Genomic DNA, 22,795 nt, shown 5'->3' with positions numbered 1-22,795 from the left:
TCTACTTCATGTTTGGATCATTTTGGGAATGATATTTTATTTTTTGGGGATGTTACAAGGCTTAGAAGTTTAGAAGCAAATCTTGAAATTTTTCAGAAATTTTCAAAAACCCAATTTTTAGGGACCAGTTCAGGTCTGAAGTCACTTTGCGAGGCTTACATAATAGAAACCACCCAAAAATGACCCCATTCTATAAACTACCCCCCTCAAGGTATTCAAAACTGATTTTAAAAACTTTGTTAACCCTTTAGGTGTTCCACAAGAATTTATGGAATATAGAGATACAATTTCAAAATTTCACTTTTTTGGCAGATTTTCCATTTTAATAATTTTTTTCCAGTTACAAAGCAAGGGTTAACAGCCAAACCAAACTCAATATTTATGGCCCTGATTCTGTAGTTTACAGAAACACCCCATATGTGGTTGTAAACTACTGTACGGGCACACGGCAGGGCGCAGAAGGAAAGAAATGCCATACGGTTTTTGGAAGGCAGATTTTGCTGGACTGTTTTTTTTTTACACATTGTCCCATTTGAAGCCCCCCCTGATGCAACCCTAGAGTAGAAACTCCATAAAAGTGACCCCATCTAAGAAACTACACCCCTCAAGGTATTCAAAACTGATTTTACAAACGTCGTTAACCCTTTAGATGTTCCACAAGAGTTATTGGCAAATGGAGATGAAATTTCAGAATTTCAAGTTTTTGGCAAATTTTCCATTTTAATCCATTTTTCCTAGTAACAAAGCAAGGTTTAACAGCCAAACAAAACTCAATATTTATGGCCCTGATTCTGTGGTTTACAGAAACACCCCATATGTGGTCGTAAACAGCTGTACGGGCACACGGCAGGGCACAGAAGGAAAGGAATGCCATATGGTTTTTGGAAGGCAGATTTTGCTGGACTGTTTTTTTTGACACCATGTCCCATTTGAAGCCCCCCTGATGCACCCCTAGAGTAGAAACTCCAAAAAAGTGGCCCCATTTTAGAAACTACGGGATAGGTTGGCAGTATTGTTGGTACTAGTTTAGGGTACATATGATTTTTGGTTGCTCTATACAGTATTGCACTTTTTGTGAGGCAAGATAACAAGAAATAGCTGTTTTGGCACCGTATTTTTTGTTATTTACAACATTCATCTGACAGGTTAGATCATGTGATATTTTTATAGACCAGGTTGTCACGGATGCGGCGATACCTAATATGTATACTTTTTTTTATTTATGTAAGTTTTACACAATGATTTCATTTTTGAAGCAAAATAAATCATGTTTTAGTGTTTCCATAGTTTGATAGCCATAATTTTTTCAGTTTTTGGGCGATTACCTTGGGTAGGGTATGATTTTTGCGGGATGAGATGACGGTTTTATTGGCACTATTTTGGGGTGCGTGTGACTTTTTGATCGCTTGCTATTATACTTTTTGTGATGTAAGGTGACAAAAAATGGTTTATTTAGCACAGTTTTTTTTAAAAAAAATTTACGGTGTTCATCTGAGGGATTAGGTCATGTGATATTTTCATAGAGCCAGTCGATACGGACGCGGCGATACCTAATATGTATCCCTTTTTTTTTTATTTATGTAAGTTTTACACAATGATTTCATTTTTTAAGCAAAAAAAATCATGTTTTAGTGTTTCCATAGTGTGAGAGCCATAATTTTTTCAGTTTTTGGGCGATTACCTTTGGTAGGGTATGATTTTTGCGGGATGAGATGACGGTTTTATTGGCACTATTTTGGGGTGCGTACAACGTTTTGATCGCTTGCTATTACACTTTTTATGATGTAAGGTGACAAAAAATGGTTTATTTAGCAGAGTTTTTATTTAAAAATTTTTACGGTGTTCATCTGAGGGGTTAGGTCATGTGATATTTTTATAGAGCCGGTCGATACGAACGCGGAGATACCAAATATGTATACTTTTTTATTATTTATGTAAGTTTTACACAATAACAGCTTTTTTAAAACAAAAAAAAAGATGTTTTAGTGTCTCCATATTCTGAGCTATAGTTTTTTTTATTTTTTGGGCGATTTTCTCAGGTAGGGGCTAATTTTTTGCGGGATGAGGTGACGGTTAGATTGGTATTATTTTGGTGGGCAAACACCTTTTTGATCGCTTGCTGATGTAAGGTGACAAAAAAATTGTTTATTTAGCACAGTTTTTATTTTTTATTTTTTACGGTGGTCATCTGAGGGGTTAGGTCATGTGATATATTTATAGAGCCGGTCGATATGGACGCGGCGATACCTAATATGTATACTTTTTTTTTTCCCCTATTTTTTACCAATTTTTTTTAACTTTATTTGGGGAAAATGCCTTTTTTGTTTATTTTTACTTAAAACTTTTAATTTTGGGGGGGGGGAAACTTTATTTTTTCAACTTTTTTTTTCACTTTATTTTTTGTCCCACTTTGGGACTTGAACTTTTGGGGGTCTAATCCTTTACAATGCATTCCAATACTTCTGTATTGGAATGCATTGGCTGTATGAGTAATAAAGTGAGTATTACTCATACAGCTTCCGGCCTGTGAGATCCAGGGGGCTGGATCTCACAGGCTCGTCACCGGAAGGCAGCGCGATGCCTTCCTTAGACATCGCGCTGCCTTCCATGCCATCGGGTCCCCCCTACAGCCGCATGGGGACCCGATGGCACCGCCGACCACCGCCGCCTCACCAGGTAAAAGCCGCAAACCGCAGGTCTGAATTGACATGCGGTTTGCGGCGATCGCCTATGACCCCCCCCCCAGCGTTGTGACAGGATGCCCGCTGAATGATTTCAGCGGGCATCCTGTCACAATTAACCCCCGCCGTGCCGCAATCTACTTTTAAACTTAGGACGTACCGGTACGTCCTGAGTCCTTAAGGACTCGGCAAACGTGGCGTACCGGTAAGTCCTAAGTCCCTAAGGGGTTAATTGAATACGGATCCAGATGACTCAGCAAAGCGCAGAGCACAACAATGTCACTGCTCTCTCTGTCAGAACTGCAAAAAAAAGCTGAAAATGGCTGCTGGGAAGGTTCTTATATAGTAAGGGGGAGGCAACTTTTCTATTGGTTGCTACAGATGTTGCTAAGCTCAGACAAAGATATTGCAGCCTTCTCATTGGCCCACAAGCAAGAAGTAGGGAGGGTACTGATGAAAGAAAATCTAGAATATTCGCAATTACGAAGATATAGCACTATATTCTAAATCTTCTCGCCGATATTCGCGATAAAAATTAGCAATTAGAATATTCGCGATCAACACTAAATTACCCCAATATGTCAGAGCTGCAGCAGAAAGTGCGGGCCGTCTGTGCGCACTTTCGGAGTTCTCACCCTGCTGCTGCTCGCCTGTCTGCGCTGCAGCAGAACTTCAGCCTTCCCGCTCACCACCTCATATGAAATGTACCCACAAGGTGGAACCACCTTGCACATGCTGGACAGACTGTGCGAGCAGCAGCAGGCGATAGTGGAGTTTTAGCTGCAGCACGCACGGGTGAGTAGCTCTGTGGAACAGCACCACTTCACCACCAACGAGTGGGCCTCTATGCAGGACGTGTGCGCCGTTTTGCGCTGTTTCGAGTACTCCACCAACATGGCCAGTGCCGATGACACCGTCCTCAGCGTTACTATCCCACTTCTATGTCTCCTTGAAAAAACGCTTCGGGCGATGATGGAAGAGGATGTGGCACAGGAGGAAGAAGAGGAGGAAGAAGGATCATTTACACGGTTATTAGGCCAGTCATTCGCAAGTGGCTCGGAGGGTGGGTTCCTGCACCAACAGAGGCCAGGTACACAACTGTCCAGCCAGGACACAGTTCTGGAGGATGAGGAGGAGGAGGAGGATGATGAGGAGGAGGACCCGTGTTTACAGCAGGGTGGCACCCAGACCAGCTCATGGCCATCACTGGTGCGTGGATGGGGGGATACAGAGGACACAGACGATACACCTCCCACAGAGGACAGCTTGTCGTTGCCTCTGGGCAGCCTGGAACACATAAGCGACTACATGCTGCAGTGTCTCCGCAACGACCGCCGAGTTGCCCACATTCTAACCAGTGCTGATTACTGGGTAGTCACCCTGCTGGATCCCCATTACAAGGACAATGTACCGTCCGTAATTCTGTCACTGGAGCGTGATCAGAAGATGTGCAAATACAAGCGCACGCTGGTAGACGCGCTGCTGATGGCATTCCCACCTGACAGCGAGGGCTCAGTGTAAGCACAAGGCGAAGGCAGAGGAAGAGGTCGCCAAAGCAGCTGGGGCACCGCCAGCACCTCAGAAGGCAGGGTTAGCATGGCCAAAATGTGGAAAAGCTTTGTCAGCACACCACAACAACCAGCACCACCAGCTGATACGGAACGTCTTAGCAGGAGGCAGCATTTAACCAACATGGTGGAACAGTATGTGTGCACACGCCTACACGTACTGAATGACGGGTCTGCCCCCTTCAACTTCTGGGTCTCCAAATTGGGCACATGGCCTGAGCTTGCCCTTTACGCCTTGGAGGTGCTGGCCTGCCCTGCAGCCAGTGTATTGTCCGAACTTGTATTTAGCACGGCAGGGGGCGTCATCACAGACAAGTGCAGCCGCCTGTCCACAGCCAATGTGGACAAGCTCACGTTCATTAAAAGGAACCAGGCATGGATCCCACAGGACTTGGCCGTACCTTGTGCTGAATAGACAAGTATACCGGCAGCACCCAGCCATTGTTATACTCCAGTGCACTTTCTCTTTGTGTTCTCTTTTCCATTTCCCAATGTTTTGGGGCCTTCCCAAATTTATAAAAAAAACAAAAAATAAAAAACAAAAACAGTCTTGGCTACCTCCTCCTTAGGGTAGCCACCTTTCCCAATAAAAAATACCGGGCAAGTTAAGCCACACCCCAAAGTGGGTGTGGTTTTGGGGGCGTGGCTTAACACAGGGTGTGAAGTCGCTGTCATACTGTGGCTCCCCAGGAATATTAAAGCCTCCATTAGCGCACCCAGTAATAGTAATGTCCCCTCAGTAATAGTAATGCCCCCATTAGTGTGCCCCAGTAAGAGTAATGGCCCTATTAGTGCGCCCCAGAATTAATAGTGACCCCCAGGGAACCATCACTCGAGACGGGGACGGGAGGAGCGCAGGCCCACGGCTCGTCTCATTGTTATCCGGCCTGATCTGGAAGTGAGAGCCGCTCAGTCCCGGCGCGGCCGCCATGCTGTGGGGCGAGGGTTTGCTGCTCTCCTTCAGCAGCGTCTTTGTGCTCCTGCTCCTGACCACCCGCAGACCCCAGCTCTCCGGCTTCCAATCCATCCTGACCGGCGGCCTCGTCCAACTCGCCGCCACTCACTCACCGCCAGCTGTCAGGACCGTGAGCGAGCAAGTCAGACAGTCTGAACTGCAGTTTGAAATGAATCCTGTGTCCGGGTCTGAGAAAGGCTTGTACCCGGACACAGGATTACAAACCCGGACTGTCCGGGTCAATCCCGTACAGATGGCAACCCTACTCTTCCTCCTCCACCGCCACATCTACTGCCTCTTCAATCTCCTACTCCACTTTGACCTCCACCTCCTAGTTCAAGATTATTATTCTTAATTTTTTTTCTATTTTATGTTATTTTATGTCATTTCGCTATCCACATTTGTTTGCAGGGCAATTGTCCTGCTCTTACCCCCATTTTGCTTCCCTTTGCAGCCCTCTAGCCCTTACTAATGACTATTTTACAGCCATTTTAGTGCACCAAAGTTCGGCCGAACCTGGCGAACCTGAACATCTACAGGGAGTGCAGAATTATTAGGCAAGTTGTATTTTTGAGGATTAATTTTATTATTGAACAACAACCATGTTCTCAATGAACCCAAAAAACTCATTAATATCAAAGCTGAATATTTTTGGAAGTAGTTTTTAGTTTGTTTTTAGTTTTAGCTATTTTAGGGGGATATCTGTGTGTGCAGGTGACTATTACTGTGCATAATTATTAGGCAACTTAACAAAAAACAAATATATACCCATTTCAATTATTTATTTTTACCAGTGAAACCAATATAACATCTCAACATTCACAAATATACATTTCTGACATTCAAAAACAAAACAAAAACAAATCAGTGACCAATATAGCCACCTTTCTTTGCAAGGACACTCAAAAGCCTGCCATCCATGGATTCTGTCAGTGTTTTGATCTGTTCACCATCAACATTGCGTGCAGCAGCAACCACAGCCTCCCAGACACTGTTCAGAGAGGTGTACTGTTTTCCCTCCTTGTAAATCTCACATTTGATGATGGACCACAGGTTCTCAATGGGGTTCAGATCAGGTGAACAAGGAGGCCATGTCATTAGATTTTCTTCTTTTATACCCTTTCTTGCCAGCCACGCTGTGGAGTACATGGACGCGTGTGATGGAGCATTGTCCTGCATGAAAATCATGTTTTTCTTGAAGGATGCAGACTTCTTCCTGTACCACTGCTTGAAGAAGGTGTCTTCCAGAAACTGGCAGTAGGACTGGGAGTTGAGCTTGACTCCATCCTCAACCCGAAAAGGCCCCACAAGCTCATCTTTGATGATACCAGCCCAAACCAGTACTCCACCTCCACCTTGCTGGCGTCTGAGTCGGACTGGAGCTCTCTGCCCTTTACCAATCCAGCCACGGGCCCATCCATCTGGCCCATCAAGACTCACTCTCATTTCATCAGTCCATAAAACCTTAGAAAAATCAGTCTTGAGATATCTCTTGGCCCAGTCTTGACGTTTCAGCTTGTGTGTCTTGTTCAGTGGTGGTCGTCTTTCAGCCTTTCTTACCTTGGCCATGTCTCTGAGTATTGCACACCTTGTGCTTTTAGGCACTCCAGTGATGTTGCAGCTCTGAAATATGGCCAAACTGGTGGCAAGTGGCATCTTGGCAGCTGCACGCTTGACTTTTCTCAGTTCATGGGCAGTTATTTTGCGCCTTGGTTTTTCCACACGCTTCTTGCGACCCTGTTGACTATTTTGAATGAAACGCTTGATTGTTCGATGATCACGCTTCAGAAGCTTTGCAATTTTAAGAGTGCTGCACCCCTCTGCAAGATATCTCACTATTTTTGACTTTTCTGAGCCTGTCAAGTCCTTCTTTTGACCCATTTTGCCAAAGGAAAGGAAGTTGCCTAATAATTATGCACACCTAATATAGGGTGTTGATGTCATCAGACCACACCCCTTCTCATTACAGAGATGCACATCACCTAATATGCTTAATTGGTAGTAGGCTTTCGAGCCTATACAGCTTGGAGTAAGACAACATGCATAAAGAGGATGATGTGGTCAAAATACTCATTTGCCTAATAATTCTGCACGCAGTGTACGGGTCCGCTTATCCCTACTCAGGGACACTCTGGTTTTCTGGATTTCTTATATTTCATCCAACTTTCTCTGGAGAAGATGTATACTTCCTGGAGCCTAGTACACATGAGAGAACTATCAGGGAAGTATAACGACCCCCAATCACTTTTTCTGTCACTGGCTCACAATATCTATATTTAGGAGATCTTCTCGGGGGGTCTGTATTTTTTAGGGAGTCTGTTCTGGGATCTATATCTGTTCAGTGGATCCGGGGAGTACAGCCGTCTAAGAGGGGTTGGGTCTTTTTTGCACCTCCCATCCTCCTAATTTGGTTAAGTCTTTAAGACAACTCCATGCAGCACGAGGGTCTCTATTTCCTTCTTCTTTAAATACTGACAATATATTTAAGATACTTAGGGGGAGATTTATCAGACTGGTGTAAAGTAGAACTGGCTTAGTTGCCCATGGCAACCAATCAGATTCCACCTTTCATTTCCCAAAGAAGCTGTGAAAAATGAAAGGCGGAATCTGATTGGTTGCTATGGGCAACTAAGCCAGTTCTACTTTACACCAGTTTGATAAATCTCCCCCTTAGTATCTGTCTGAAGACCAGGTTCTCAAAACTGTACTCAATACCATGCTGGTGGTGTCCCGGTGTATATACAGTGCATCAGTACAGGATAAGTAATATCTGTTTGTATTGTCACACTAGGCCCGGGGTCAGCAACCTCTGCTACTCCCACTATCGTTAAACTACAACTCCCAGCATGCACACTGGCTTGGCTGTTCTCAGAAGCCCCATAGAACTGAATGTAGCATTCTTGGAGTACTTTTTGCATTTCAGAAAAAAATTGTTGCTTTGTCAGAGAATGGCCTTTGTGGAGATATATGTTCTAAACTGATCTGCAGATTTCCATAGTGTGGAGCCTGATCGTATGGCATCAGGATGCAGGGCCTAGGCAGACCCTCGCCAGTCCCAGCTCTTGCCTCTACTCCTCTGTTGTGCTAAGCTGTCTCCTCCGTTTTGAGATCCTGAGGTGGTGCTCCTTTATGGCTGGTGCCACTCACTTCTACTGATAGCAAGACATGGGAATCGGCAGCATCTTCGAGCTCACACTAGTGCTGTCTCTCTCTCTGTCTCTGTCTCTGTCCCTCTCTCTGTCTCTCTCTCTCTCTCTCTCTCCACAGTGTCTTTCCCTTATCTGGCCATAAGATTTCCCTGTCCTTCCATTTATCTTCTCGGAGCTCGTGTAAAGAAGCTGATGGCAAGACATCCACGCTGCCCTCCAGCTCAGCCCAGCCTCTGCCATGTTGTCTCCGGTTCATTTTTACTGGCACCAATATTTTACAAGATAAAGGGCAACAGAGATAACATGCATTTCTTACTGGAACCCTTGTGGTTCATCATCAACTAGTAAGAGCCACCTCTGGGGTCCCACAGAATGCTTGGAAATCTGCATAAAAGCTCATTCGAAGACTTATATCATTTGAAGAATTTATTTCTGGCTGAAAATATAATATGCACTCAGTCTACTTTCACACTAGCGGCACGGACCTCCGGCAGGCTGTTCCGTCGGGTGAACAGTCTGTCGGATCTGTCCTGCCGCTAGTGAACGTGCGCCCCCGGACTGCCGCTCCGTCCACATTGAGGCTGCCGGAATAAAACTACAACATGTCCGACATTTATTCCGGCAGCCTCTCGCCGGGTACTGCCGTGCCTCTGCCGGAACTCCGCCCCGCCCCCATTATAGTCAATGTGGACGGAGCGGCAGTCCGGGGGAACACGTTCACTAGCGGCAGGACGGATCCGACAGACTGTTCACCCGACGGAACAGCCTGCCGGAGGTCCGTGCCGCTAGTGTGATAACTAAATCCAAACAGCAGAAAATGGCCAGCAACATGGCACAGCTCAGATGAAGCCCCCTCCATAAACCATATGCCCCCTTCCTCATAAGTAAATCATCACAAACAGCAGGAGGCCATTTTATATGTATTGTGCCACTAGTAGTCCATATACCAACCACCATTTATTTCACTTGGGGTTAGTTCATATCCAAAGAAGTTCGGAGTACAGGGTCAGTGACGTCCATACCTTGCACCTCCGGATAATGGGCCAGGAGCACCAAGCTGAATTTTAGGGTAGAAGCCGTCGTCTCAGTTCCTGCCGATAAAAGTCCTATAACCATCATGAGGAGACTGGTATCACAGATATCTGGATCCATCTCATGTTCCACCTGAGGAAGCAAAGAACATTCAGTCAGGTATGTGGTTATTATACTGGAGATGTCTTCATTGTAGTGACAGATTACACGTACAAGAAAAAGTAAGTGAACCCTTATCCAATTACCTTGATTTCTGCATTGATGTTTAATAAAATGAAGTCACATTTATAGACAAACTCAATCCAACTAAACCCATTTAAAAACACTACAGTTATGGCCACATGTATCATGGGAGTTGGGCACAGAAGATCTGACCCATGCACTGTGGAGAGTGGAATTTGCACCTAACATGACATGAGGTGTGAATTTTACATTTGCTGCAATAATGCATCATATCCATGATAATTTTTACAGCAAAATCCACTCTATTTGGTGCAGATTCTTTAGGGTACCTGGGGCCGTACCCTAATGGTGGTACTACATGGGCATTAGCAGTAGCAGCCGCGCTCACAATTTACTGCTAATTGCTAATAGCCGCCTGAAACCTGAAACCTTGGTAAGTCAGGTGGAACCAACAATTAGCTGTACATCACCGGTGATACCTGTAACCTCTAACAGACACTAGTAGGGTTCCATTGTCCATTGGGTAAGGAGGATCCACAGTGTAAGAAGAAAAAGTACAGTAAGTCATCCTGTGTATTAACCATTTCTCCAAGAACTACGCTAATTAGCAAAACGTGTTTCAGGTGAGGAGTTCATATTGGAAATGTGGGTTTTCCGGGTGTTAAGATTATAAGGCATATAAAACCTGGTTTCTGAGAAAAAACTGTTCTTCTCAAGAAAGATTAGTTATTGCGATCTGTGTCTTGAAACAAACAATTTTCAAAAGACCTTAGAAGACTTGTTTTAGAAATGCATGGACATGGACCTGTGAGAGGCTACAAAGGCATTGCTAAAGACTTAGATAGACAGACTATCTACAAAAGTACAGGACTGTTGCTCTTCTCCTCAGGAGTGGGCTTCCTGTTACAACCACTCCAAGGGGAACATCGGGCAATCCTGAAAGACCTGACAAGGGTAACGGCAAAAGACCCACAAAACCTCTGTTCATCTGTTCGAAACACTTAGCTACAAAAACAATTTACGGCCCATCGCACGTTTTGTCCTATCAGCTGGATGATTCTTGGAAAATATTCTACTGAGAGATTATCAAAAATTTTGGAAAATTTTTAAAAGCAGCAATGCATCACCTATCCACTACAATGGAACTCGGAGCATAAATGTTTTTTTTATAGGTATTATGTGAATGATCTCACCACATGCGGACGCCAGGCACTGCTTCCCAACAATCTTGAAGCGCAGCACAGCAGGCAAGCAGAATCATTGTCTTGGAATCTGTGCTCCGAGTCCCATTGTAGTGGATATTTGAATGCAAGTTGTGATCGCAGAGACCTTTGCGGACTTGTAAAGCTGTTTCTATGCTAGCGCATGACATCAGGAACTCTATGCTATTTGGTTTATAAATACAGTTCATCACCTCAAGTTGAAGATATGTTGAGAGATACAAGACAATGACCTAAAGTACACTATTCATCTAAAGAATGGTTGAAAAAGAAGAAATGCTGTGTTTTAGAAAAGTGAGAATGCTGGCCTTAACCCTATAGAGTTTCTGTGACAAGACCTGGAGAGTCCTGACCTTAAACCTGTGGAGGTGCTATGATCTGAAGATGGTTGTGCACTGATGAACTGAACCCCATTTGCAGAGGAGGAATGGTCCAAATATTGGTCCTCAATATTGTGTACACATTTGGTGAAGGTGATTACTTGTAAAGCACCCTCTACAGATTAATTAAATAATGGGTTTGATTACTGTTTCTTTCTGAACTGTGAATTTCTGCTCAAATTGCTTAGTAAAAAACATGACTGGTAGAAGTGTTTGTGTCTTATTCGTTTAGTTAGATTGTCTTTATTTGTTATTTAAATAAAAATCAGACCACATTTTATTTGTAATCAATGCAGAAATCCAGGTCAATCCAAAGGGATCACTTACTTTTTCTTTCGACTGCAGATTTTTTTAGGGTCAGGCAAACCATGGACCACTGGGCTAAGATTGTTTCTTCAGATCATCATGGACAATGTGAGGATGGGACAGACAGAGGTTATATGTTGGTTTATAATCATTCTTATGCCTCATTCACACAGTCAGTGTTCGGTCAGTGATTCCCATCAGTGATTCCCAGCCCAAACCAGGTGCAGCTCTAAACACAGAACAGGTGCAGATCTTTTCCCTATACTTTATGTCTGTGGAGACTCCACTCCTGGATTTGGCTCACAATCACTGGTGGAAATCACTGACCAAAACACTGACATGTGAATGAGGCTTTACGGTGATAGAAATGATCTGTCCATGTCCTGACTTCATGCCGGACTCCTGTATATACACAGCATCTGAACAAGCAGAGCTCACACCAGCTCCCCCTCAGTAGGGCTCATACGCAGGGAAATGATTGGGAACAAACCATTCCTTTCCAATCATTGTTCGCTTATACATGTGGTATGGGGATGAATGATCGTAACTATGATCATTTGTCCCCATACTGTTTACTTGTCACAGAAAATTATTTTTTATACAAAAGAATGTGTTGCAGACAAATTATTTTATCAGCTCCATAAAATGACTGCATCACCTGTTAAACACGTATCAACCCATTTCTTGAAGGATTGGCACAATTACTGGAGGCCGTTATCAGGGCTGAGCTCTTGTAGGAGGGTTCATTCTCTATAAAAGAGCCCTATCTCCTTGTTCTCTCCTAGCGTCTGTCCACAAGTTTACCGATAACCTGCAGAATAGTGAGGGCAGCTCTGAAATATTATACAGGCTGTTAGCTTCTCCTGACTCTTCCCAGAAAGCAACTAATAATAATAATAATAATAATAATGTTTATATGGAGCCAACATATTCTTCAGCACTTTACAATTCAGCAGGAACAGCTACAGACAAAATTAGAGAACCAAAAAAATCAATAATGCAAGCAATCTACAAGAATAAAAGTAAAACCGTGCTTGTTGTACTTTGATCCAGCCATCAGTATACTAAACACACATAAACCCGCATGAACCAGTCGGTATCTGTGTGTACAGATATGAAATAGTGATGATCAAGCATGCTTGGCCAAACACCGGTTTGGCTCGGCATCTCGATGCTTGGCACATGGCGGTACTTGGCCGAGTACCGCATGTGCTCGAGCGCAATGCTCGAGTCTCCTCCCCACACGTTTCTTGGCTGCGAACAGGGCTGGCGCCACTCATAAGCAGAGTAGGCCACCGCATAGAGCCGAATCCCGACTAGCCGCCGCCCACGCCACGCCCCCTACTTGTGATCCATCTCTGACATCATCTCCTGCGGCTGCTTGACTCCTTCTGTTCGTTCCTGTACTTGCCGGCCGGATCATGGATGCGCTGCGATCCTGCGCGCCTGCGCCAGTGTTTTGCCACTTTTCTATACCCGGACAAAAGTCTATACCCGGAAGTGATGTAGCTGCACCGGAAGTCACGCAGATGCATTGGAATCAGCTGGAGGAGGGGGTGTGCGCGCTGCGCAAGCGCATTCTGCTAAAGTATGTTAATCTGGCAGAACGCCCCTGCATTTTCCCAGCCCTCCATTTCTTTACTATCCATCTCTTTCTTTACCATGCATCTCTTTCTTTACCATCCATTTCTTTCTTTACTATCAATGGCGGCATAGAGTTCGTTTTAGCAAATGCCGAGTGCAGCGAGGCCGAGCCCGATGCATGGCGAGCGAAGCAAGCCCGCGAGGGTACAAATTAATGTAGATTACGGGCTCGCGGCGTTCTGCCAGATTACTATACTTTAGCCGAATGCGCTTGCGCAGCGCGCACACCCCCTCCTCCAGCTGATTCCAACGCGTCCACGTGACTTCCGGTGCAGCTACATCACTTCCGGGTATAGACTTTTGTCCGGGTATAGAAAAGTGGCAGAACACCGGCATTGAGTTTTTTCAGTCACTTCGGCGCAAGATCCCACGAGACCGGTGGTCACGGGTCTCGCGGGATCTCGCGCCGATACACATGATCTTATGCAACGTCATATCCGGGACGTCACAACAGGAAGTGATGTGACGACTCAGGGTATTGAAGTATTACCGGGTAGGGAAATATCATTGGACACCGGCGGCAAGTACAGACTAGACTACAGGATCATCAGCGTCAGCGAGAGACACAAGTACGTACGTGGGTGGGGGGGTTTTGGCGGCAATTTCAAATTACATAATGGAGCCTGGCTGGAGGGCAGTGTGACTGTGCACTGTCTGTGGGGGCAGTATTACTTAGTGGAGCACTGGGGGGCAAATTACATAATGGAGGGTGGGTAAAGGGGCGGGTAACGGGGCGTGGTCAATGGGCGGAGTCAAGGGGGCGGCAAAATTAGCTTTTGCCTAGGGTGGCAAAAATCCTTGCACCAGCCAATGAACATGCAGGTAAGTACTGCCCTTCACTGTAATGCCGTAGCCATGTTGGTTACTGGCATTATAGTGATTGTCTGGCCGGAACACGTCATCGGGTGCTATAAAGCACCCGATGACACGTGTTCGGCTCATTGTTAGGCTCCATTCACACGTCCGCAAGTGTTGTCCGCACCTGTTCCGCAATTGTGCGGAATGGGTGCGGACCTATTCATTCTCTATGGGGCAGGAATGGATGCGGACAGCACACAATGTGCTGTCCGCATCCGCATTTCCGAAGGCCCCCCCCCCCCGATCTTCCGGTCTGCTGCTCCGAAAAAAATAGAACATGTCCTATTCTTGTCTGCAATTGCGGACAAGAATAAACAGTTCTATGGGGGTGCCAGCCGGGTGTATTGCGGATCCGCAATTTGCAGATCCACAATACACTACGGACGTGTGAATGGACCCTTGGTCAGGTAGAGCTGAGCATAGGAAGGGAAAGACAATGTAGGGAGTGTTATTGGAAGATTTTTATTGCAAAAACTTTTCAGAGACCCAAAAGTCCTTTTAAGGACTATTGTGTGTGACATCAGCAATATATATTTTTAGCGCATCCTGCGCTAAATAGCGTCTAATAGGTCGCTGTAGACAGTGAAATTATCTCCTGTGTAAAGTGTGCACATCCCAAAAATATCTGTGACATCCAGTGTACTTTTTCAATAGACGTGTCCGCTGCGGACAGCGAGATTAGCTGCGCCACATCTCCAGTGTAACGTGTGCACCTAAACATTTTACCACTTGGACAACATCGTTCCCAGAAGCGACCTGGGAGTCCAAGATGCATCCAGACATCCTCCCCATGCTGTTCCCAAACCATTTTGGTGGTGTTTCCATCAATTTCTGACCTTTTCTTATGAACCAGGCACCCTCCCCTCTTCAGAGCAGGGGGTGCCTGGTTTAATGCTCGGGTTGTCCCATTGACTTCCATTATACTCGGGTGCTTGGTAGAGCACCGGAGCATCCTAATGTGCTCGGCCCAAGCACCCGAGCACGTTGGTGTTCAATCAACACTAATATGAAGTCCTTTGAATGCATGGAATGTTGGATAAAGGGATCAGATTGTTCTCTAATTAAGGAATGTGATAGACCAGCTTAAACGCTTTTCCGGGAAGGCCTAAACCTTTGGATATTTGGAATGAACCTAACTTCCCAGCTGGAGAGTAGTGTTGAGCACGAATATTCAAATTTTTATCGTGAATATCGCCACTTCGAGAATTCGCGAATATTTAGAATATAGTGCTATATATTCATTATATCGAATATTCAGCATTTTTTTTCCATCTGAACAGATGATTCCTTTCTGCTTCTTGCTTGTTGGCCAATGAGAAGGAAGCAATGTCAAGTTCACAACAATACTTAGTGCACCAATCAGTGATCTGTAGTCAGACCTGCTAGAATGTGAAGTTGCACGTAGTGCGAAAAAATATTCGAATCACTGCCGATTAGTGCAATTGTGAATATATTGGAGCACTTGACTCTATCTGTATATAAAGCGATTGTAATGTTCTGCCGTGCCAACCATGTTCTCCAGTCTCAGGAGAAACTTATGAAAATTCTAGTAGCTTGAAAAATGTAGCCAAAGTGACCCACGCCTGTATTTCGCGTTATGAATTTGCATTACGCGATTTTTACATTGCCGATTTTTCGCATTCAATAAAATAATCTCGAATTCGCGAATATATGACAAATATTCTACAAAATATTTGTGAAACATCGCTAATTTGATTATAGCCCCTGCCGCTCATCACTACTGGAAAGAAGTTTTGGAGGCAGGAGTCGGTGGTACACATTATGGATGATATTAGTTGTAAATCATTGGGAGAACTGAGACAACAGGTACAGTCATGGCTACGTTTCGAGGCTTTTATAATTGATTAGCAGGCACTCACCATCTGCATTTCATACATATATTGAGTTTATTTATAAAAGGTGATTACCGTATTTATCGGCGTATAACACGCACTGGCGTATAACACGCACCTTTCATTTTAAGGGAAATTTCAGGAAAAAAAATTTAATTTCAAATTGTACTGCTATGGGGTGGGGGGATCTGTGGATGGAACTGTTATGGGGGGGATCTGTGGATGACACTGCTATATGTCATCCACAGATCCCCCTCATAACAGTGTCCATTTCAAATTGTACTGCTATGGGGTGGGGGGATCTGTGGATGGAACTGTTATGGGGGGGATCTGTGGATGACACTGCTATATGTCATCCACAGATCCCCCTCATAACAGTGTCCCCCAATACACCGGGCCTCTGCTCACCGAAGTACCGTATTTATAAACGTGAATCCTTATCCTGTTATTAAGCTGCCCTCTCCCATTTTCCCATGTTCCCCTGTATCCCCACAGCACTTACGATTCACACACTTCCATAGCAGGCAGAGCAGACGGCACCAGTAACGTCACTCACTGACGTCACTCACTGACGTCGCGCGTCTGCTCCGCCTGCTTCATTCATAAAGGGGGCGGAGCAGGCGCTCGACGTCAGTGAGTGACGTTACTGCTGCCGTCCGCTCTGCCTGCTATGGAAGCTTAAGTAAGTGCTATGGGGATACAGGGGGGACATGGGAACATGGGAGAGGGCAGCTTAATAACAGGATAAGGATTCACGTTTATAAATACTTTGGTGAGCGGCGGGGCCCGGTGTAAGAGTACAGTGACTGCACCGGGCCCCGCCCCTAGTTACGGACTCCAGCCCCTCCTCTCTCCCGGCTCATACAGCGCAATGAATATCGGCGTATAACACGCATACATGATTTGCCCCCTATTTTCAGGGGGAAAAAGTGCGTGTTATACGCCGATAAATACGGTAATATAAAACCTGTCGTATGGATGATTAAAAAACATACAATATGGAATAAAAACCTTCAATGAACATAAAATCTAAAACACGGACCTTGTGACATAAAATCTGTAATATATGCTAAAATGAATGACAATGAAGTCCATGCAGCGCCACTGATGATTCCAGTATTGATAGTGTGCACATTGATGGTATTAGACATAAAAGTGCATTAGTAGTCACACATACGTTTGTTAGTATGAATATTCAGATCTTGTCCCAAAAAGTAGTATATAAAGCCATCCGGGTATGTTGTAATTTTGTTGACAGTATCTTTGTGTGTTCTTATAGTGACCAGATACAGTGTTATCGGATGGAACACTTGAGCAGAATAACTGAGTAAAGTAAAGTAACTGACCGATTTTGGATCGATGTTACTGTTACATGTAGACAAAAGGTATGACTCTTATTGATAGTTAGTATCACTCAAAATAGTATTGTGAATTTGTGAGATGTTCGATTGTCTCTACTCACAAAAGACTGGGTTTTGCTTACTGCAGGGGCGTCCCACCTGCAGTACAGCTACTCACCCGAGCCGATCGGCTTACCAATGTCATTAATCTTATCATTTAATTTTATCATTTTATACTATTGAAGTTTTATGAATGTTAATAGTAATGAAACATTATATGAAAAAAAGGATCCATGAGGCAAAACAATTTTAAATAGTACAGACTGCTAGCCATACATCAAGCAAGAACCAAAGAATAGTTTAAGGAAGAAGACGATAGTAAATACACAGAGAATATAGAAAATGCACAAATAACCAGCAAAATCATATATTAAGTCACATCCGTGTATATACAGAAAATACATAGGTATAGCCAAATGGAACACATTTTCGCAACATCAATAACATTAAATGTCAAAAAACGCAAGGCTGACGAAAAAACGCAATAAAAACGCATATGCGTTCCTTCGTTTTTTCCACTTATTTACTTAATATACATCTAGTAATGTTCTTTTAAACTATGTTTGGAAGAGAAAAATTTATATGTTGTATTTTTACAAGTTTCGAGGCTGACAGAAATTTTGTTTTTTAAAACGTTTGCTGCTTCTGTGCTTTTGGATATTTTTGTTAGATGTTTCTATATACTGAAAAGCAATTTCATAGAGCATCTCAAAACCATTCATGTGTAGGGTTCCTTCTCATCCAAGGGAGTGGGCTCACTCAAAGTATTTGCTAAGAACATTGACATGAATAAAGTATCATGAATAGTATCAAAACCTCCTCCAGAAGCAACTTCTCCCTACTATCTAAGAGAAACTTATCCGGACCAGTCAGGAACAACATCTCAACCATCCAGGAGCAATTTCTTCAGACCATCCAGGAGCAATTTCTTCCGACCATGTGGTGATGAGCAACGCTTTTTGATAGAGACCATGTCCCAAAGCAAAACTGAGAACTAAGTGTCTTGATTAACAAAACAATGGAATATTGGGTCCATGGCCAGAATACTCCTCAGATCTCAATCCAGTTGAGAACCTGTGGTCAATCCAAAAAAAGCAGGTGGATTAACAAAAGCATGGATTTTTTTTTTATAAACTCCAAGCATGGATTAGAAAGAATGGGTTGCCATCAGGCAGGATTTGGCCCAGAAGTTGATATCTAGCATGCAAGGAAGTACTGCAGAAGTCTTGAAAAAGAAGGGGGGATCTTGGAGATATTGAGTCTTTGCATACACTTGATGGATTTGTAAATACAAGTGAAAAAAATATATAAAAAGCTTATATCTGTACTTCAGTATGCCATAAAACATCTGACAAAAAGATCCAAAAACACCGAAGCAGAAAACCCAAATTTGTGTCAGTCTCAAAACTTTTGGTCATGACTGTAGGGTAGTAGGCAGAGACTAGTGAGGAGATATGGGGTGGTGTAGCACTGTGAAGATCATTGTGGATAAGACTGAAAAGTTTAAATTGCGTTTTATAGTGAATATTGGTATAAGCTGGAGGGAGCGGTGTAGAAGTTGAGCAGAAAGATGGGCCTGGATAATTCAATCAGGATAGGTTTGAGGGGAAGATCTTAGTGAGGGAAGACATGTTGTATCACCAGACAAAGTTAATATAGAGAAATCTTGAAAATTTCAGCTCTGAAGTCTGCACAATGGTGAATGCAGCTCTGGAGTGCAATACATTCTGTAACTAGAAAAGCTACAATTTCTGGAGAAATTGTGTGAAGTGTTGTTGCCTCCACCAGTAGTCTACAACTGGAATGGGCAGAGTAACTGGGTCAAGTGGCTTGAGTAACTGTTGTGTGGTTGGAGTGGCTGGAGTAACTGTGGAAAGGTTGGACTGGGCAGAGTAACTTTATGGAGTGGGCAGAGTAACTGTGTGGAGTGTTTGGAGTGAGTAAAGATAGTAAACATTACACCAACCAGTTGATTGATCAAATTTAAAAAGTGCACATGGCAAGCTTGATAGAGTCAAAAATGCATTTCAACTTTTATTTATTTATATAGCACATTTAATTGCAATGTTGTTGCTCAAAGTGCTTCACAGTTACATTAAAACATACATTTATGAAAACATTAGCCGCCAATTTGTGTAGCTGGGCTTGAAAATGAGGCAGTGGTGGCAGTTTAGAAATCATGTCCTGATTTTTCAGCTCACACACTAGCTTTTGTCACTCTGCTGGCTGCTCACACACCTGGGTTCCTATGGCAACTCACTCTACAGCAAGGGCAGAGAAGAGCGGTTAAAAACAAACTGCTCCAACTTGCTCACTTCACTGGCGGTTGCCATCTTCAAACGGTTTTAGTTTAAAAATTATAAATTCTACAGCAAATAGCTTTATATTGTGAGAATCACAAGACCCAGACCTACATTTTGATGCATAGTATGTCTCTGAAATATTAAAAACGAAGGCACAGTCGCAGTTTAAAAATTGTCCTCCAAATTTGAGGTGGCTAGAGTGGAGTTTCAATGAATGTCAACAGCCGGCGTGAGTTGCAAACAAATGGTCATATTGTGAAAACTATCAGGACTACGGCTTAGCCATGGGCATTTTTAGTGGCAGCAGGGATAGCTGAACTTTTTGATATAAGATTTGTGTAGGTGGGTTTGAAAATGAGGGAGTGGTGGCAGTTTAGATATCATGTCCTGATTTTTCAGCTCACACTCTAGCTTTTGTCAGCTCCCACTGTAGTTTTGAACATTCCGCCATTCATTCCTCTGGGACCAATTTTGCCACATAAACGCCGATATTTCGTGAACCATTCGGCGAAACATTCCACAAAGTAATTGCACACCAATTGGGAACAATCCGCACGTTTCGGTATATTACTGTCTATGTAGTGTAAAAACTGTGGGAGGAGTTAGGGTGGTAAATTTGCCAATAATAAGAATATATACAGTACAGACCAAAAGTTTGGACACACCTTCTCATTCAAAGAGTTTTCTTTATTTTCATGACTATGAAGGCATCAAAACTATGAATTAACACATGTGGAATTATATACATAACAAACAAGTGTGAAACATTTGAAAATATGTCATATTCTAGGTTCTTCAAAGTAGCCACCTTTTGCTTTGATTACTGCTTTGCACACTCTTGGCATTCTCTTGATGAGCTTCAAGATGTAGTCCCCTGAAATGGTCTTCCAACAGTCTTGAAGGAGTTCCCAGAGATGCTTAGCACTTGTTGGCCTTTTTGCCTTCACTCTGCGGTCCAGCTCAGCCAAACCATCTCGATTGGGTTCAGGTCCGGTGACTGTGGAGGCCAGGTCATCTGGCGCAGCACCCCATCACTCTCCTTCATGGTCAAATAGCCCTTACTTTCAAAGTTTTCCCAATTTTTCGGCTGATTGACTGACCTTCATTTCTTAAAGTAATGATGGCCACTCGTTTTTCTTTACTTAGCTGCTTTTTTCTTGCCATAATACAAATTCTAACAGTCTATTCAGTAGGACTATCAGCTGTGTATCCACCTGACTTCTCCTCAACGCCACTGATGGTCCCAACCCAATTTATAAGGCAAGAAATCCCACTTATTAAACCTGACAGGACACACCTGTGAAGTGAAAACCATTTCGGGGGACTACCTATTGAAGCTCATCAAGAGAATGCCAAGAGTGTGCAAAGCAGTAATCAAAGCAAAAGGTGGCTACTTTGAAGAACCTAGAATATGATATATTTTCAGGTGTTTCACACTTGTTTATGTATATAATTCCACATGTGTTAATTCATAGTTTTGATGCCTTCAGTGTGAATCTACAATTTTCATAGTCATGAAAATAAAGAAAACTCTTTGAATGAGAAGGTGTGTCCAAACTTTTGGTCTGTACTGTATGTGAGATAACAGTAAGTGGTCTTGACATGCAAGAACACTTAACTAAAAATTACAGTGAAATGAATCAAGTACCATTTAGTAGGTTCCATCTTCATTACCTCTTTTATCTTCAGTAAGTAATAGTCTATGAAATCCCTCGGTGCCTCCGGATTCAAAGTTTCTTTATGTTGCTTTATATATTTTGTTGCAAACCTCTGCAGAAATTTGCTTTCTTTGAAGACTTTTTGCCTGATGATCGGGAACTTCAGAAGAATTGGCACAATATTGCAGAGCTGTAGAGAGGCCAGAAAGAAAAGATGAACATAGAGGTTAAATACAGTAGGACCACAAGAAAGTGAGAAGAAGAGAAGAAAACTTCCCAGGAGCAATCAGGACTAATGTGTATGGGGGTCAGACGTTACAGAAAGGACCCAGGTGTGGTCTCAGCAACAATCAACTTAGGTGGGATCACCAATGCAACATAATTCTGAAAAGGATACATTTTCCTTGTAAGAGGAGAAAGGCTTTTTCAAGTCTTTTAAAAATGTTCCTTCTAAGCCTTTGTAAATAGTGAGCGGACAGTAAGGGTCCATTCACACGTCCGTGTGTGTTTTGCGGATCCGCAAAACACGGACATCAGCGATGTGCGTTCCGCATTTTGCGGACCGCACATCGCCGGCACTTAATAGAAAATGCCTAATCTTGTCCGCAATTGCAGACAAGAATAGGACATGTTCTATTTTTTTCGGGATCTGAATTGCGGACCCGGAAGTGCGGATCTGCAATTCCGGATCCGGGCAGCACACCGTGCTGCCCCATAGAAATGAATGGGTCCGCAATTCCGTTCCGCAAAATGCGGGACGAAATTGCGGACGTGTGAATGGACTCTTAGACCAATGAACTAAACGGTTCATCTAAACTGGGAATACAAAAACAGTGGTGAATACATTTTGATATACAACACAAAATTAGTAGCCATAATGAGCTAGGGAAATTAATTGGTAACATCCCTGAGGTTTGGGCCAGAGAAGAGGCTACCGCTGTGGTCCCTGGTGCTAGAAGGAGCATCTGTGGTGATATAGGGTATAGAATGAGTTAAAGGGAACCTGTCACCTGGATTTTGGGTATAGAGCTGAGGACATGGGCTGCTAGATGGCCGTTAGCACATCCGCAATATGCAGTCCCCATAGCTCTGTGCTTTTATTGTGTTAAAAAAAGATTTTATATACACTCACCTAAAGAATTATTAGGAACACCTGTTCTATTTCTCATTAATGCAATTATCTAGTCAACCAATCACATGGCAGTTGCTTCAATGCATTTAGGGTTGTGGTCCTGGTCAAGACAATCTCCTGAACTCCAAACTGAATGTCAGAATGGGAAAGAAAGGTGATTTAAGCAATTTTGAGCGTGGCATGGTTGTTGGTGCCAGACGGGCCGGTCTGAGTATTTCACAATCTGCTCAGTTACTGGGATTTTCACGCACAACCATTTCTAGGGTTTACAAAGAATGGTGTGAAAAGGGAAAAACATCCAGTATGCAGCCGTCCTGTGGGCAAAAATGCCTTGTGGATGCTAGAGGTCAGAGGAGAATGGGCCGACTGATTCAAGCTGATAGAAGAGCAACGTTGACTGAAATAACCACTCGTTACAACCGAGGTATGCAGCAAAGCATTTGTGAAGCCACAACACGCACAACCTTGAGGCG

General features: G+C 43.6%; 1 protein-coding gene across 2 annotated transcripts in view; it reads right to left on the bottom strand.

Annotated features, from left to right (window-relative positions):
* LOC121001064 (cytochrome P450 2C39-like) overlaps positions 1–22,795 on the bottom strand; it is a 160,232-nt gene that overhangs the window by 63,451 nt on the left and 73,986 nt on the right. For both annotated transcript variants that reach the window (XM_040431961.1, XM_040431960.1), the window contains 2 exons: positions 21,207–21,380; positions 9,376–9,517 (listed from right to left, as the gene is read on the bottom strand). In XM_040431961.1, the coding sequence (XP_040287895.1) occupies positions 9,376–9,517; positions 21,207–21,380 (316 nt within the window). The remainder of the gene's footprint in view (positions 1–9,375; positions 9,518–21,206; positions 21,381–22,795) is intronic.

Source organism: Bufo bufo, chromosome 5, assembly GCF_905171765.1.
Source record: "Bufo bufo chromosome 5, aBufBuf1.1, whole genome shotgun sequence".
Lineage (NCBI taxonomy): Eukaryota > Metazoa > Chordata > Amphibia > Anura > Bufonidae > Bufo > Bufo bufo.
The sequence above is the reverse complement of the archived record's forward strand: the minus strand, read 5'-3'. Positions and strand labels throughout refer to the sequence as shown.